At 45.7% G+C, this 13,822-nt stretch overlaps 1 protein-coding gene across 50 annotated transcripts in view; it reads left to right on the forward strand.

Annotated features, from left to right (window-relative positions):
- CAMK2G (calcium/calmodulin dependent protein kinase II gamma) overlaps positions 1-13,544 on the forward strand; it is a 120,577-nt gene extending 107,033 nt beyond the window's left edge. For 9 of the 50 annotated variants that reach the window (XM_085554293.1, XM_085554297.1, XM_085554295.1 and 6 more), the window contains 8 exons: positions 476-520; positions 1,173-1,221; positions 3,229-3,342; positions 4,862-4,987; positions 7,410-7,485; positions 7,882-7,976; positions 9,051-9,296; positions 10,772-13,544. In XM_085554293.1, coding sequence (XP_085410419.1) covers positions 476-520; positions 1,173-1,221; positions 3,229-3,342; positions 4,862-4,987; positions 7,410-7,485; positions 7,882-7,976; positions 9,051-9,283 — 738 coding nt within the window. In that variant the 3' untranslated portion in view covers positions 9,284-9,296; positions 10,772-13,544. The remainder of the gene's footprint in view (positions 1-475; positions 521-1,172; positions 1,222-3,228; positions 3,343-4,861; positions 4,988-7,409; positions 7,486-7,881; positions 7,977-9,050; positions 9,297-10,771) is intronic. The other 41 variants (XM_085554308.1, XM_085554315.1, XM_085554312.1 and 38 more) reach the window with 9 other exon arrangements.
- Positions 13,545-13,822: the final 278 nt, after the last annotated feature.

Consider the following 13,822-nt stretch of genomic DNA (forward strand, 5'->3'; position numbering starts at 1 on the left):
ATTATGAATGTCCCTTTTTAAGGACAGGATACCCGGCATAGTTTCCCAAAACCTAGGAGACAAAGGCCCCAGCCCCGTATTACCCTTTCCTACTTTCATCCACCTTCTGAATCATTTTCCAGTGAAGACATTGCTGAAGAGTCATTACCTGATGGACAGCCATAGAGGGCTGGCTGTTGTGCTGCTCTCTGGCACTTGTGCCGGTCTTCTTCTCTGGAGGCAAATTGGGGATTTGGGGTAATTGCAGGGAATGCTGGGGGCTTTGTCTCCTTGTGACTGTAGCTTTTAGTACAGTGTCTCTCTTCTGGAAACCTGTGCAGGAAGTTTGTGTGCGTGCACGCGAGCACATGTGTGCTGTTTGGAATTTGTGGTTTGATTTTTGTGTCAGTCACCTTTTCTCCACTTGCTGGGGAGTGAAAGCAAATGAGAGAAGGCACGGGAGCTGGAGTTTAATGATTCTTCCATCCTTTCCTAGGAGCCTCAAACAACTGTTGTCCATAATGCTACAGATGGCATAAAGGTAAGGGATGGGAGTGTTGCCAGAGAAACTTCTCTCCGACATTCTCACCTTTGTGTGTCTGAGTTCAGTTTCTGCCTTTCTGGTGTTTGGTTTGTAGCATGTTCCTGAATACAGCTGGCAGTAGACTGGAAAGGTGGTGTCATGTGGATGTAGATCTCTAGAAGAGCCTGAGTAGGGACAACAGTTCAAATATCATCATCTCTTTTCTACAGTGGTGTGTAACCACCACTTTTAGGTGGAGTGGATGAGAAGATACAGGTGCTCATCCATTTATTTCTTTGGGAAAAGGAGAACTGTTCCTTTGAGAAAAGCTAAGGAAGGGCTCCTAAGCTCTTGTGGCTATTCTTCTTCCAAAAAGAAGCAACTCCCATTTGATCTCACTTGATAGAGTTTGGTTACTTCTGTTCTTATAAAAATTCTACGTGGATGGCTTGAACTTGCTTCTACGTGCAGACATTTAGCAGTGATGCTATCGAGTTTGGCTTAATATTTGGCCGGCTTTCATCCAAATCTTCGCTGTGTCATCCTGGCCCTGCCACCTTTGCCTATGTGTTTATGCTTTCCCTGCCTTCCTTTACAAAACAATCAGAAATCAAATTATTTACTAACTCCTGACTGCTGATGCCTGGTAATGCTCTGTTCTGCCGTGCAGGGTTCTACAGAGAGCTGTAACACCACAACTGAAGATGAGGATCTGAAAGGTAGGTGTTTTGCCTGTGACTTCCAGTGCTGTTAAGTGCAGGCAGGGGTTCCTGGAGATTTGATCATTGCAATGAATTATCTTCCCATATTTCTGTACGTGACTTAGTTCATAAATTTGCAATGACATTGCCATTTCTGTCACAGTAGGGCAGTATGCTGGGGAACCAGTTTACTTGGCCTCTGTGAAATACAAACCCTTTTTGTCCTGAGCTAATTCATTTTTGTCTCAGATTTAGAGCTCTTTGCTTGCAAATTTCATAATCTGTTCATCTCCAGTCCATTTCTAGGCATGGAAAATCTCTGCTAGTCTCTCAACATTTGGAGTCTGTGCTTTTTATGATTCCCTGCAGGTTACAGGGAGTTGAAACCTCTCTGTTGCTCACTTGAGAAAGAAGCAGCCTCCCCTTCTTGCCTCTTTCTGGGAATCTTTTTAGTGATGTGCGCACACCTTTCTGTCCCCTGCCCCTCCTCTTTGGGTCTGTCTATTTTTGCTTCAAAGACAAAGATGATAGCCTGTTGTCTGAACCGAAGTGATTTCTCATGTCCTTGATGGAGATGCTGGTAGAGGGAGAGACTAAGAAGAGATTTCATGCCTTTCAGTGACCACATCATAAATATTCTGTACTTGTAAAACTCTCTAGGTGAAGGAGCTCTGGGTTCCTTATCTGCTAGTGTTGTTTTAGCAGCTGCCCTTATCCTGGCCTACATAAAGAGGGAAGAGGGGAAAGTAGTTTTCCTGAATGAGCAGGTTTAGGATGGATGAATGAAATTGGCAGATATGGTATTAGTTTGCATTTTAAGGCGGAGGCATCCTTGTTCTCCCTGCAGTCAATCAGAGTTGCACATCCAGGGAAGAATCAACGCTGGCCCTGCACAATGTCACCTCAGTCGGCTGGGCTTGTTCCAGCTGCTTTTCCTGCAGCTTGTCACAAGGTGCTGTCTTCTCTTCTGAGGAGTCGTAGGGAGCAGAAATGTGTGCTGGTGTCTGAATGAGCTGTACAACACCAGTTGTTTCAAATGGGACCTGACTTCATAATAGCACAGTGTCCTGCTTCTCACCTTTTTGCCAAGGAGTAGTCTGTGGTTTAAGAATCCAGCTTTAAGGGAAGAGATCTGGATGGTTTTTGTAGCATGGTGTTGAAACTGGTTTACCTAATCTCTGCTGCATATCTGCCCAGAACAGATACTTGTCCAGAACCTCCTCTCCTTTGGCAGCCTGCATTCAGGAGAGTTTCCATACTGGAGCCATCTGAGCCAGTGGGGGGTGTCCTACAAGACAGGAATACGAATGCTGTGAAGAGAGGGGAGGGTAGGTGGGGGAGCGAGGGCAGCTGGCCAGGACTAAATCTATGAAGAATTATATAGGACTGCATTGCTCCAAACCAAAACAGATTTGGCAGAGGTTAGAATATATTATGATCTTATTAGAAGGGAATATTCAAAAGGTAGTTGGGTGGGTACAAACTTGCACAGTAATGTTTTGTGCTATGGTCAGCTCTATCTGGTAATTTTAGTGCTTCACTTTATAGTAGTATTCCTTGTCCACTCCTGTCCCTCCTCATTTTAAGCAAAGCAAGCACTCAAGTAAGATTAAATAGACCAAAAGCTTTGAGGTGTTGGAGCTCAGCGTTCTGCATAGCCGTGAATCTGGGAGCAGGGAAGAGCTCATGCAACTCCGCTTCTGACCTCTTATTTTCAATAGACACAGGTTATGCAGATCTATTCTGTGTGTAGGAGACACTGTGATACATCAGTGACCATTGCCTCAGGGCTGTGCTGTTCCCACTGTGGTGGGGCTGAAAGGAGCAGCCCCCCGTGTCTCTATAAATTGCACAGCAGTTCCATGTTGTAAAGCTGTCTTCTTGGCTTTGCCCTGAAGGATACTCCTGCATGTTTTGTGCCAGCATTGTGGTTTCTTTAATGTTCTCCTATTTCCTTTCTCTTTTTTTATTTACTGAACTTGCGTGTTTTGTTTGTGTTTGTGTTTTAATTCCCTGCCATGCTAGCTCCCCCTCTCTCCACCGGGGACGGCAGCTCAGTGCTTGAAGGACGGAGGCACAGTGAGAGCAAAACACAGACTGAGTCCATGCAGTCCCAGCTTTCTCTCTGTTTCTCAGCCAGTAAGTCCAGGGGTGCAGTGCTCCACAGCATCTTTTTCCCACTCCTCCCCTCCTACCTTTCCCGTTTTTCCTTCCCCAAGAATTTACCTTTCCTCGACTTCCTTCCAGAATGTTGGTTTTTTGGTTTGTTTTTTTTTTTTCATTTCCAGTACTCTAGAATAAAAAGAAATCATCTCCCTTCCTGCAAAATACCCTCTTTCACACTCTGAAAACTTCCAAGCCCTTCCCTTCCCTTTTGAAAAGACAGAACCTCATCTTGGCCAATTCCATTCCCTTGTTTCCATCTAGGTGAGATGTGGACTTCTCAGGAGATATGCTGCCTCTTGGGGTCTCCTCGGGGGAGTCCCTGCACATCTGAGTTTCCTATTCTGTAGGTGGGGCCAGCAGGGCCGTTTTGCTACAGGGCACATGAGGCTGAGTTCAGTCTCTCTTGGCACGAGCTTGGGAGCGATGCTCAGGAAGCACAGCATGAGTGAATATCAGTTGTTGGTGCCTGCATCAGTGGTGTTCTGGAAGAGATGTGGCCGCTGGAAGAGCCTCTGGCATTTCTGAACCCACTATCAGGTGCTCAGAATGAAAATGTGTTGATAGTGTTGGCTCTGAGGGACATCTCTCTGCGGTGCTTTACATTGCACTGTGGTGCTCAGTTGCTGGTGCCATGGTTGGTCTGTCAGCTGTGGTGCCTTCTGCCTGGTCCCTCCTGAACCAGGTGCCTCTGTGAGAGGGGCCTGTGGCTGAAAAGCTCTGCACACGAGGTGTGCGCAAGCTGGCAGGCTGAGGAAGGACACGGGTGGTGTTCCCAGCCTGCACACACGCCTTTCTTGTTGCCTGTTTAATGCTGAGGTTGGAGGGTCTTTGCTGTGAGTTGTGAACCTCGGGACTGTTTGGTTCTGCTCAGGTCAGTCTGGGGAGGGAGGACCAGGAGTTGCTCTTCTGTCTCCTCCTGCCATCCTTCCATGGCTTCCTGCACACAGCACCCGTGTCTCATGTGGTGCAGCAGTTAGAGCCTCTCTGTAGATTATTTCTGACGTATCTATAAGAATGTCACACTGCTGGTTTGTGAGGCACAGTGGGAAGGAAAGGTGTTTTGCCTAGCCAGAATGGAAGGGAAATGATCTCTTCTAGATTCCTTTTTGCTGTGAAGTGCCCCTTGCTATGTCCTTATGACCGCTCCTCCTGTCCACAGGCCCTGCTCGGTGCCCTGGGGAGCACCATCTCCCTGCTCGCCCCCCTCCCCGAGTGAGATTTGCAGTGATGGGGTGCTCTGCTGCCTTTCCCTTTGCTCGCATCTCCTACTCTCACCCTGGTGCTGCTCTGTCCCACCCGGTGCTCCCACTCACCTCAGCCCGGTGCCCGCTGCGCTCCCGGGGCTCTCCTGCCCGCAGCGGAGCAGGCTGGGCTGTGTGAGTTTGCGTGCCCTCGGGCTGGGGCTGTGTGTGCGTTTGTACTTCTTCGTTGGTTTTGCTTTCTGGTTTACGTTTGTTTGTTTATTATTGTAATGCTTACGTTTGTTTTGCAGCTACACAGTCTTGTGAAGAGAAGCTTCTTGCCTGGGACAGCCCAGGGCAGACATTGGAGTTAGAGCGTGCTCGGTCGGAGCCCTTGCTAACTCCAGTAGTTCCCTTTGTACTTAACAGTGCACCGTGTAAGTTAGCAGCCGGGTAGCAGTAGTGGAGTAGTGCAACTAACGCTAGTCACCTCCGTTGTGAAGTTCTCCTCCCCCCCCCACCTCGGGGCCCCTCGGGGCAGGGTCGGCTGCTGGGAGCCGGCGAGAGGCACGGCCGCTCGCGACGGGCGGGGAAGGGGCCGGGCCGGGCCGGGCTCTCCGGGCAGGGCTCGCTCCGCTCACGGCCGCCCGCAGGCGGCGCTCCCGCCCGCCGCACCCGGCGCTGTAGGGAGCGGCAGCGGCCGCAGGGGGGCACCGCGGGGCCGGGGCTCTCCGGCCGCCCCGATGGGAGCCCGCTGCGCTTCGTGCTGGGGCCTCGGCGCACTGAGAAGTGCTGCTGTGTCCGACCCTCCTGTGAGGCTGCCCAGCAGAGCGAGAGGCTGCCCCCTGACACTCCTTCCTGCTGGTGTGTGCTTGCTTGCTTCTGTGCCCTGCTGCTGTGTGAGTTAGGAGGCCCCAGGACTCATCGCAAGCAGCAGGTGTGAATGCCTTCCTGCCTGAAAGCCTGGGGGGCCGTTCCCTTGAAAGCGTGGCTCAGCCTCTGTGTGTCAGCGCCAGCTCGGGACATGTAGTGAGAGCAAGCTGATGAGCACAGTCTGATGGCATGGTTTGCTTGAAGGGTAGGGCTGGTGCAGCTGCAGGGCGAGGGTGCCAATCTCTCTGGGATGCGGAGCACACGGGGGCTGTGGTCTGTGGGTTTTGTCCCTTGTTCCCACGTGGAACCTTTCCATGGGTCCAGTCTTCCGGCACTGCACACATCTGGGTGTGCTCTGCGTGGGAAGGGCTGCGGTGTGCAGGCCTGCTTCATGTGGAAATGGTTCCAGATGAGAGGCTTTGTCAAAACGTTTTTCCCAATAGACATAGCTCACTGCATTTTAATCCATTCCTTATGTGTCATTTTTGGTGTGCAAATGTGTACAGTCCAAGTGGCAAAGCTAGGTCCTTAGCAGCATCAACAAGCTGTCACCTAACCGTGGTGTTTCTGTGTCTAATTAATTAGTATGGTCTTCTTAGTGGATACCCAGAGTAGATGCAGACAGTTTTTGTAGTCAATGTGATTGCTGTCTTGTTGCTCTTCTGCTGCACTTCTGGGTGCTGAAGTGATTAACACATGTGGGTAAAGTTTCAGGGTAGGGGGAATTGAGCCTAGCATCTAGCAACTAGAGTGAAATTCAGCTGCCCTGACTTGGACATCTAAAGATGGCAGGTTGGACTCTTAACACCATTCTTCTGCTGGTAGGTGTCTGAGATACGTCAGGTGAGACTTCCAAAGGTGCTTATTTCTTTAAGGGCCGGCAGGAGGGAAGTCAAGTGACTAGTCCTGTGTCAGACACCTGCAGTTTAGATGCCTGAAGGCATTCTGCTTTTGATGGTAGGAATTGTACATTATTTGGTAACAGCAAACATAATGATAGAGCTTTTTTTTTAAGTGCTTGTACAGTGCCCAGTATATACTACCTCATGGGAAACTGTGGGGAAGTCTGAAGAGCTGTTGGATGTGCGTCCAGTCATAGAACTCAAGTTCTGTTATGTAGCAAAGCCAAGCCAAGCTTTGTAGCATTAAGGACTTGTGGTATAGGAGGGAAATGGAAAAACTCAAAGAGAATGGGGCCTCCTCTCAGCTGTAGGAGACCAAGAGAAGAGAGTGCAGAGGTGTTGATCAGGGGGAGCTTGAATCAGCAGAAGGCAGCTAGCCACATGTCTTCACTTGCCCAGTGTGCTGGGATGGGTTAATGGCAGTGCCATCCTCATGCTGAAAAGACCTCTGCCATAGCGATCTGCCTGAGGAGCAGAGTGTATATTAGTGTATGTCTAGGATCTGTTTGTCCAACCCATCCATCCTGCTGCGGTTGTCTTTCTAGCTTGTGGAAATCATCCCTACATGTCCCAATTGCTTGTTTGCAGCATTCATAGTAGCTGAGGTATTGGTGATGGTGATGGGCAGGTTGCTGGGAGACTTTTTCCAATTGGTCTCGTCTGCCTGGTGGCCATTTTTATATGGCTGCTATGGTGACGGATTTCCACATCTTAAGCTGCCAAACAGATGGTTCACATTGGCAGGTTTACTAGTCAGAATCCCTGGAAGCACATAGAGCTGTCATTCAGGAGACACCTGAATGGAGGGACAAGACAAGCCTTTCTAGAAGAATTTGAACATTACATCTTTATTTCCTTTCTCCCTGCATTATGGGATCACCATTCCCTTATCATACCACTGCCCCCCTACACTCATATGGGTGGCTGTTGTTACTGCATATCTCCAGAATGCAGGGAGCAGCCTATGACCTATGAGATCTAGACTAATGGTGCTCTGCAAATAGCTTGTAAGAAGCACCCACTTGCCTCATATTCCCATTTAAGTCTTCTGTGCAGTTAAATTGCTCTTTCTTCTTGTTCACAGTGCGTAAACAAGAAATTATTAAGATAACAGAGCAGCTGATAGAAGCCATCAACAATGGAGACTTTGATGCTTATACGTAAGTACTGAGTAGTTTGTGCGTAGATGCTTTGACAGGTGGTGTGCAAGTTATGTTTCAACTCCTGGATATGAGTAAGGAGTCACACAGGGACAGTAAGAAGTGTTGTGTATTGTAGCCTTTATCATTTGTAGTTAGGATATAGTAGAGTTGTCTTGAGAATAAAATATGAGTTTGTGTACCTGAAACATAGATGCTTGTTTTGTGTGAAGTGCTGACTAGCACCAACCCTGTATTGCTATAGTAGTACCTCATCATCCGGGCACTTACTCCTCAGAGAAAAGAAATTGTGATGTGTGCACAGGGTACAACTCATGTGCCATACTAATACTTTACTGTGTAAATAGCCTTTGGGCACAAACGGAGGCTGTAAGGCTGTGCTGCTTTTCTTTGCAGAAAAATCTGTGATCCTGGTTTGACCTCATTTGAACCCGAAGCCCTGGGGAACCTGGTTGAAGGAATGGATTTCCATAAGTTTTACTTTGAGAATTGTGAGTGGGTAGATTTGGTAACACTATCAGTCTTATCTCTAATCTTCCTTTATTTCACTTTCTGGGGAAAATCATTCTTGTTTATTCTGACTACCAGAACCAGCAAGCACTTGGTTGTGTGTGGACTGTGATGCATTTAGAAGAGATAGCATGCTTTCCCTCAAAGCGTTTTTCAGCGACAATTTCTATGCTGACTCCCAGATCCCTTCACTGTAGGCATATGATTTGCCTGGTGCAAATTATTTGTAAGCATGGGCAGCAGGAGCATTAAAAGTCTGTGGCACCAGATTTGCTACTAATCTGAAACGGAAAAGAATGAACATATTTTCAAAGTAAAAAACTCTATATGTTTGAGATAGGTAGACCGAATAGTCAAACATGGAAATAAGCATGCACAAATGACTGATGTGTTGACTTGGAGCGTTCCCTAGGCAGTTTCTGATCTATAATACCTAATGAACCCCTTAAATAGATAGAAGGGTAACCTTGCCAGCCTGGGACAGTAAAAGAGTGGATTTTCCTCCCTTTCTGAGTGTCTCCACAAGATGAGGAGTGAAATGGAATTTGTTTTAGTTTGATAAGTGAATCAAGGTCTTCAGTATATGAAATTCTGAGAGCTCCAAGTGTGCAGAGGCTTTGTCTCTTTCAGAAGCCTGTACTGGAGCAAGTTTTACATTTTTCTGGGACCTGTTTGTATTTACTGCAGGCCTAGCTTATAGATTTCCTGATCATTTACTCTCTTGCAACAATTTTCTGATAATTAAAACATCATTTCCTGTAACTGAAGGAGCAGCAGCTTTAATATTGAGAGTAACAAGTATCCTTTACAGAAGTGAGAGCAAGGAGAATGGGGGATTCTAGGCAATAGTAAGGGCTCAGTTCCAAAGGAGGAGGATTGGTGCTAGGAAAAAGGATTGGAGAGGCTTGGATGTTTGCCTGGAAAATGATGAGCAATTTTTGTTGTATCCCCAAACCAAGCTGGAGGTGAGTAGACTACAAAAAATGGTGGATGGGTGGGAAGCTGTTCCTCTCTCAGTGGTAAAATAAAGCTGATGATTTTGCGCGTTCCGCCAGTGCTGTCGAAGAACAGCAAGCCGATACACACCACCATCCTGAACCCCCACGTCCATGTCATCGGTGAAGATGCTGCTTGCATCGCATATATCCGCCTGACTCAGTACATTGACGGCCAAGGCCGGCCCCGCACCACGCAGTCCGAAGAGACGCGCGTCTGGCACCGCCGTGATGGCAAGTGGCTGAACGTCCACTACCACTGCTCTGGAGCCCCTGCAGCACCTCTCCAGTGAGCATCATACACAGGTATGGACTATCAGGGAGAAAGATTATCTTGCACAAGCCAAGGGCTTCTCTATGTGGGAATTCACCGTCGTGCATCTAGACTATTCAGTGATATTTAGCTGACTTAGAGAGAACCATTTTCAGTTGTCTGTAGGCTAAAAACTTGCTCCGTGAAAGCCCTGTCCTCTGTACTTGGGAGAGGGTTATCTGCCACTCCTGACAAACTGGAGACATGTGCTCCTGAGCATAGCTAGCACTGTACCTGTAGTGCTTCCTCAGCTCTGTGCTCGGACCACAGTTAACGATCCTGCTCTGCAGACCAGAGAGGAAGAGTATCAGAAGGTGCACAGGGATTTGCTGTTTCCCAGCTATCAGGGGTCTGCTTTCTGTACTACAGAGAGGTCTCTTGTTTGGTTGCTGTGGCACAGTAGTTTCTCTTATTTAGATGTATGTAATCTTTCTGCCTTCTTTCACTGTATGCTGAAGTGTATGTCACATTCATTTTTAAACACCTAAGTTTCCTGATCTTAGCAACTTTTTACTAATGTTTTTCTACTTAAGAGCAAAAGGGGAAAAATCCCAAACAAACAAAAAACCAACTTCCATACTTGGTAAGGAAGCTTTTCTACATGTGGTCATTTAAGAATGAAGCACGCTGGTGTAGTTTGGGCTTCTTGTGTACTGCCAAGAGCAGTATTTATTCTCACGTGTTGTGAGGGACTGAACCCTACTGATGGCAGTGGAAAGAATGTGGACCATCACAAGCAAATTGTAGAGATCACAGATGGAATTTAGAAAGAGACAGCCAGTCTGGATGCACTGCAAGCAGGGAAGCTTTCAAGAGATCCGAATGGTCAGCTGACTTTTCAGGGAGTCAGACAATTAGAAGTCTAAAGCCTTTGGAAGGAGAAAAAAATTACTTACTTACATCACTTTGCATCGCAGAAATGTTGAGTAAGGCTTCTGTCATAGACTTAGTCTACTGCGAAGTATCAAAACAGATTCAGAACAAATCAGGAAATAAAAGACATTGCATTGTAGACATTAAAAATGTTAAAGGATGTAAGTATTGTAGACTTAAAAATAATAATTACTGTAGTTCTTCTATTCAAGGCAAAAGCCAATTGGAAATGAAGCAGGAACTGTTCCTTAGGAGCAGACTTTTTGATCACTCCTTTGGGGAGACTTCTTCAACTTCTGCCACACGTTGCTATGAGATAGCAGGCCCAGATCTGCTCCAGTCAAGCAATTGATTTTAGCAAGCAGCTATTCTGTGAGCATACCGAGGAATCTGGAAAGGAAAATATGTTCCCTTCATAGCTCTCCTGATGAGCCCCGATCTGTTTTAGGAAGAATTTCTCCCTGCACCAAGTAATTAGCCTACAGAAAAACTTGTTTAGTGAATTGTGTGCAGCTAACATTTGACTTTCTTTCCTTTCATCTGTCCTGTTCTCCCCTCTCCTTTCTGGTTGGATGCTACCTCTTCATGACTGCAGCAACTTGCGGAGATACTCAGCTGGAGGGCAATATCTTCTTAGCAAGCAGCTCTGGAGTGCCTGAGTGACAGCAATGGTCATGTCTGTTTTGACATTAATTAATAAATAAATAAAAATTACAAACAGGCAGCAGCCAAATGCACGAAACCCTGCATGCATCTGATGCTCCAGGCGCTGCCTTTCTGTTGTTTTCCATGGATCCATCGTGTCTGTTTCTGCTGTACGAAGGTGTTTTTAAATCTTAAAAAAAAAAAAAAAAAAAGAAAAAAAAAGACATGTTGTTTGTATAAAATAATTAAAAAACAGGAGTAATGCTAATTAAATGACAGATTATCCAACATGCCCCCTCCCCCAGGGCTAAGAAAATGGCAGCAGCTGGAACACCTATCTGAAATGAAGTGAGGGGGAAAGCAAAAGTGAAGGAGAGAGAGAGAGGGAGAGGAAAAAAAGAAGGCGGCTTGAGCAGCGGATGGCTGAACTGTGTTCTACAAAGCCCAGTGGAAGTTAACATCGCGTTCAGGCTGAACTGTGACTTCAGTCAGTGAGCGGTGGCGTGGAGACCCCAGAGGAGCCAGTGTGAAGGCTGGGGCTCGTGAGCGAGGAGGCGCTTCTCTTCGTATTGCCCAGCAGACTGACTTCAGCCTGAGTTTCTCCTTACATTTCTGCACAGCAAGAACACCGTGGAATGCTGGTTGCTCGACTGCTGGATCCCAAAACAGACTTTTTTTTTTTTTTAAAGAAATAAACAAAACAGGATGTTGATTTAAAACTAATGCTGTAAGCAGGGATTAAAGAAAATAGATTTAAGTGAATATAACTTAGATAGAAGCTTGCTCTTCAGAGATATAAGTTCTAGGAACAGCCGCTACCTGGCTAGATGTGGAGAATTGAAGCCAGCTTATTTAATTAACAACAACAAAGAAAAGGAAAAGGGGGAAAAAAATGCATTGCGTTAGGAGCAGAGATTTCAGAGGAAAGAGGGTGTATGTCTGGGATTTTCTATTCTTTGTTTTTTCCTTTCTAGTAGCATAGTTGGGATCCACAGTGCTGCAGAACACGTGTTCCTTAGGAAGCAGACAAGAAACTTAGTGTTACGTTCTTCATGAAGACTTGCACATACACTCCTATATGAGGCATAAATAGCGTGTGTTTTTTATACTGAAATATATGCACCCATAGAATTAAAGGGGTTATCTGGCCTCCTGTTTGATTTGTTTGATCTCCGATGAAAATAGCAGTGGGAGCCAGCAGCCCCAGCCAGGTGCTTCTCCCCACCACTATAACCCATCTGATGTTTGTAAGTGTCATGTTTCCTAGTGTTTATTTGGATAATTTTTCTATTTTTTACAGTGATGTTGTAACACAGAAAACTATCAGATCAGAACCTCAAACCGTAGCTGTAGGACTCCGGGCCGCCTCCTGGTGCTGCCTCTGGGTGTTAGAGGATACCTCATGAAGCAGAGGGGAAAGGGAATTAGCACATGTGATCTGATGTTTGTCCTTTGGGCCAAGTCATCTTCCTTTCTTTTCTTTGCTGGAAAGGGAGTCCGTTTCCTTTATTCATTGCGTAGGGAATGTGGAATTGTTTCGTTGATCTTCCCAAGAACTGATCCAAGCCCCAAGAAGTAAACTGTCTTTCTGGTGGACCCTTTCAGTAACAGAGTTTGTCTTGACCCAGGGGAAGGACAGGCTTATTCATTATTTACAGAATCTGGGATGGGCTTTTACCTGAATTTCTGTCTACCCTTAATTGTTTTCTGGATCCTTGAAGGAAATTAACGTGATTGCATTGACAGCTTATGAAATGTGAGGCAACCTCAGTACAGACTACGGGACAGAAGAAAGCTAATTTGGAATTTTAATCCTATGTAACAGAATGCAGAAAATAAGAGCTGTTGCACAGTGGGGCTGTCTCCCCCAGGTAGCTGTCTGCTCCCTATTTCGGAGAGGTGCTGTCCCGCACTAGGATTGGATCAGCCAACCTGTCAGGCAGGAAAAGACCACGTGCATCTCTCAGGTTTGTCTGAGTAAATGCTCTTCTCTTCCTCCCTCCACCACCCCAGGGAGGACTGCAGGGCTTGAACACAGAGGGGGCAAACACTAGGTGTTAATATTTCCAAACCTTTTAAAGACAGCACTAAGCCAGTGAGTGAAGTGGGAAAAAATGAAAAGCCTTGGTATTTTATTCAGGTTGATTTTTGTTGGTTTTTTATTTTAAGTCATGAGAGCGCAAATAGGAGATTACAATTATGCCATTTAAAAGGATAAATACAAAACATTATGCATGCCTTCTTTAGGTCTGATCTTCCTTGTCTCTTTACCTGATGATTATTAATAAGAAAAAGAAAACCCTCTGTATTAAGTATCTGCATCTTTCAGAGAAAATTTAAGAAGAAAAGAACTCTTGGGTTTTTTGGTTTTGCACAGTCTTGGAGACAAACTCTCTTTTGTTTTCTTTTTGTTTGTTTTGTTTCCTTTTAAGTTAATGAGAACCCTAGCTTGGTATGGCCATTATCAAACACAGCTGTACACCTTTAGCATTCTTAATGTTCTCTTATGGGGCTAATATAAGCATCTATATAATATATATTATAAATATCACATTTTAAACAGGAAATGGAAGGCATTTGATGCAGAATTTTTGCATGATATAGAAATAACTAAAGTTAGCTAGTGTTTGTTTGTTTGGTCTGAATGTTGGTAGAACCTTCATAGCTTTGTTACAATGAAACCTTGAACTGAAGATATTTAATAAAATAACATTTAAACAGTGCACAGTTTTTCAGTGTCACATTTTTATGTTTTAACCACGGGACTTCTGGTGTAAAAATCATTTTTAAAAAGAGCTGTTTTGTGTGTCAGTAAATAATGTGATCAGAAACTATCCTATTTAAAAAGGAAAAGGTAAGTGATACTGCAACTGAAAGGAAAAGGTGGTGGCATTATTTGAAACAGAGGGCCAGGAGAGCCCGTGCAAATAAACTTTAGGATATTTCCCTGATAGACCAGGGAATAATAGAGTAGTGTTTCTTCTGATCCTGATCGCCTTGC

This window comes from Coturnix japonica, chromosome 8 (assembly GCF_054131305.1).
Source record: "Coturnix japonica strain WE chromosome 8, WE-NBRP24, whole genome shotgun sequence".
NCBI lineage: Eukaryota > Metazoa > Chordata > Aves > Galliformes > Phasianidae > Coturnix > Coturnix japonica.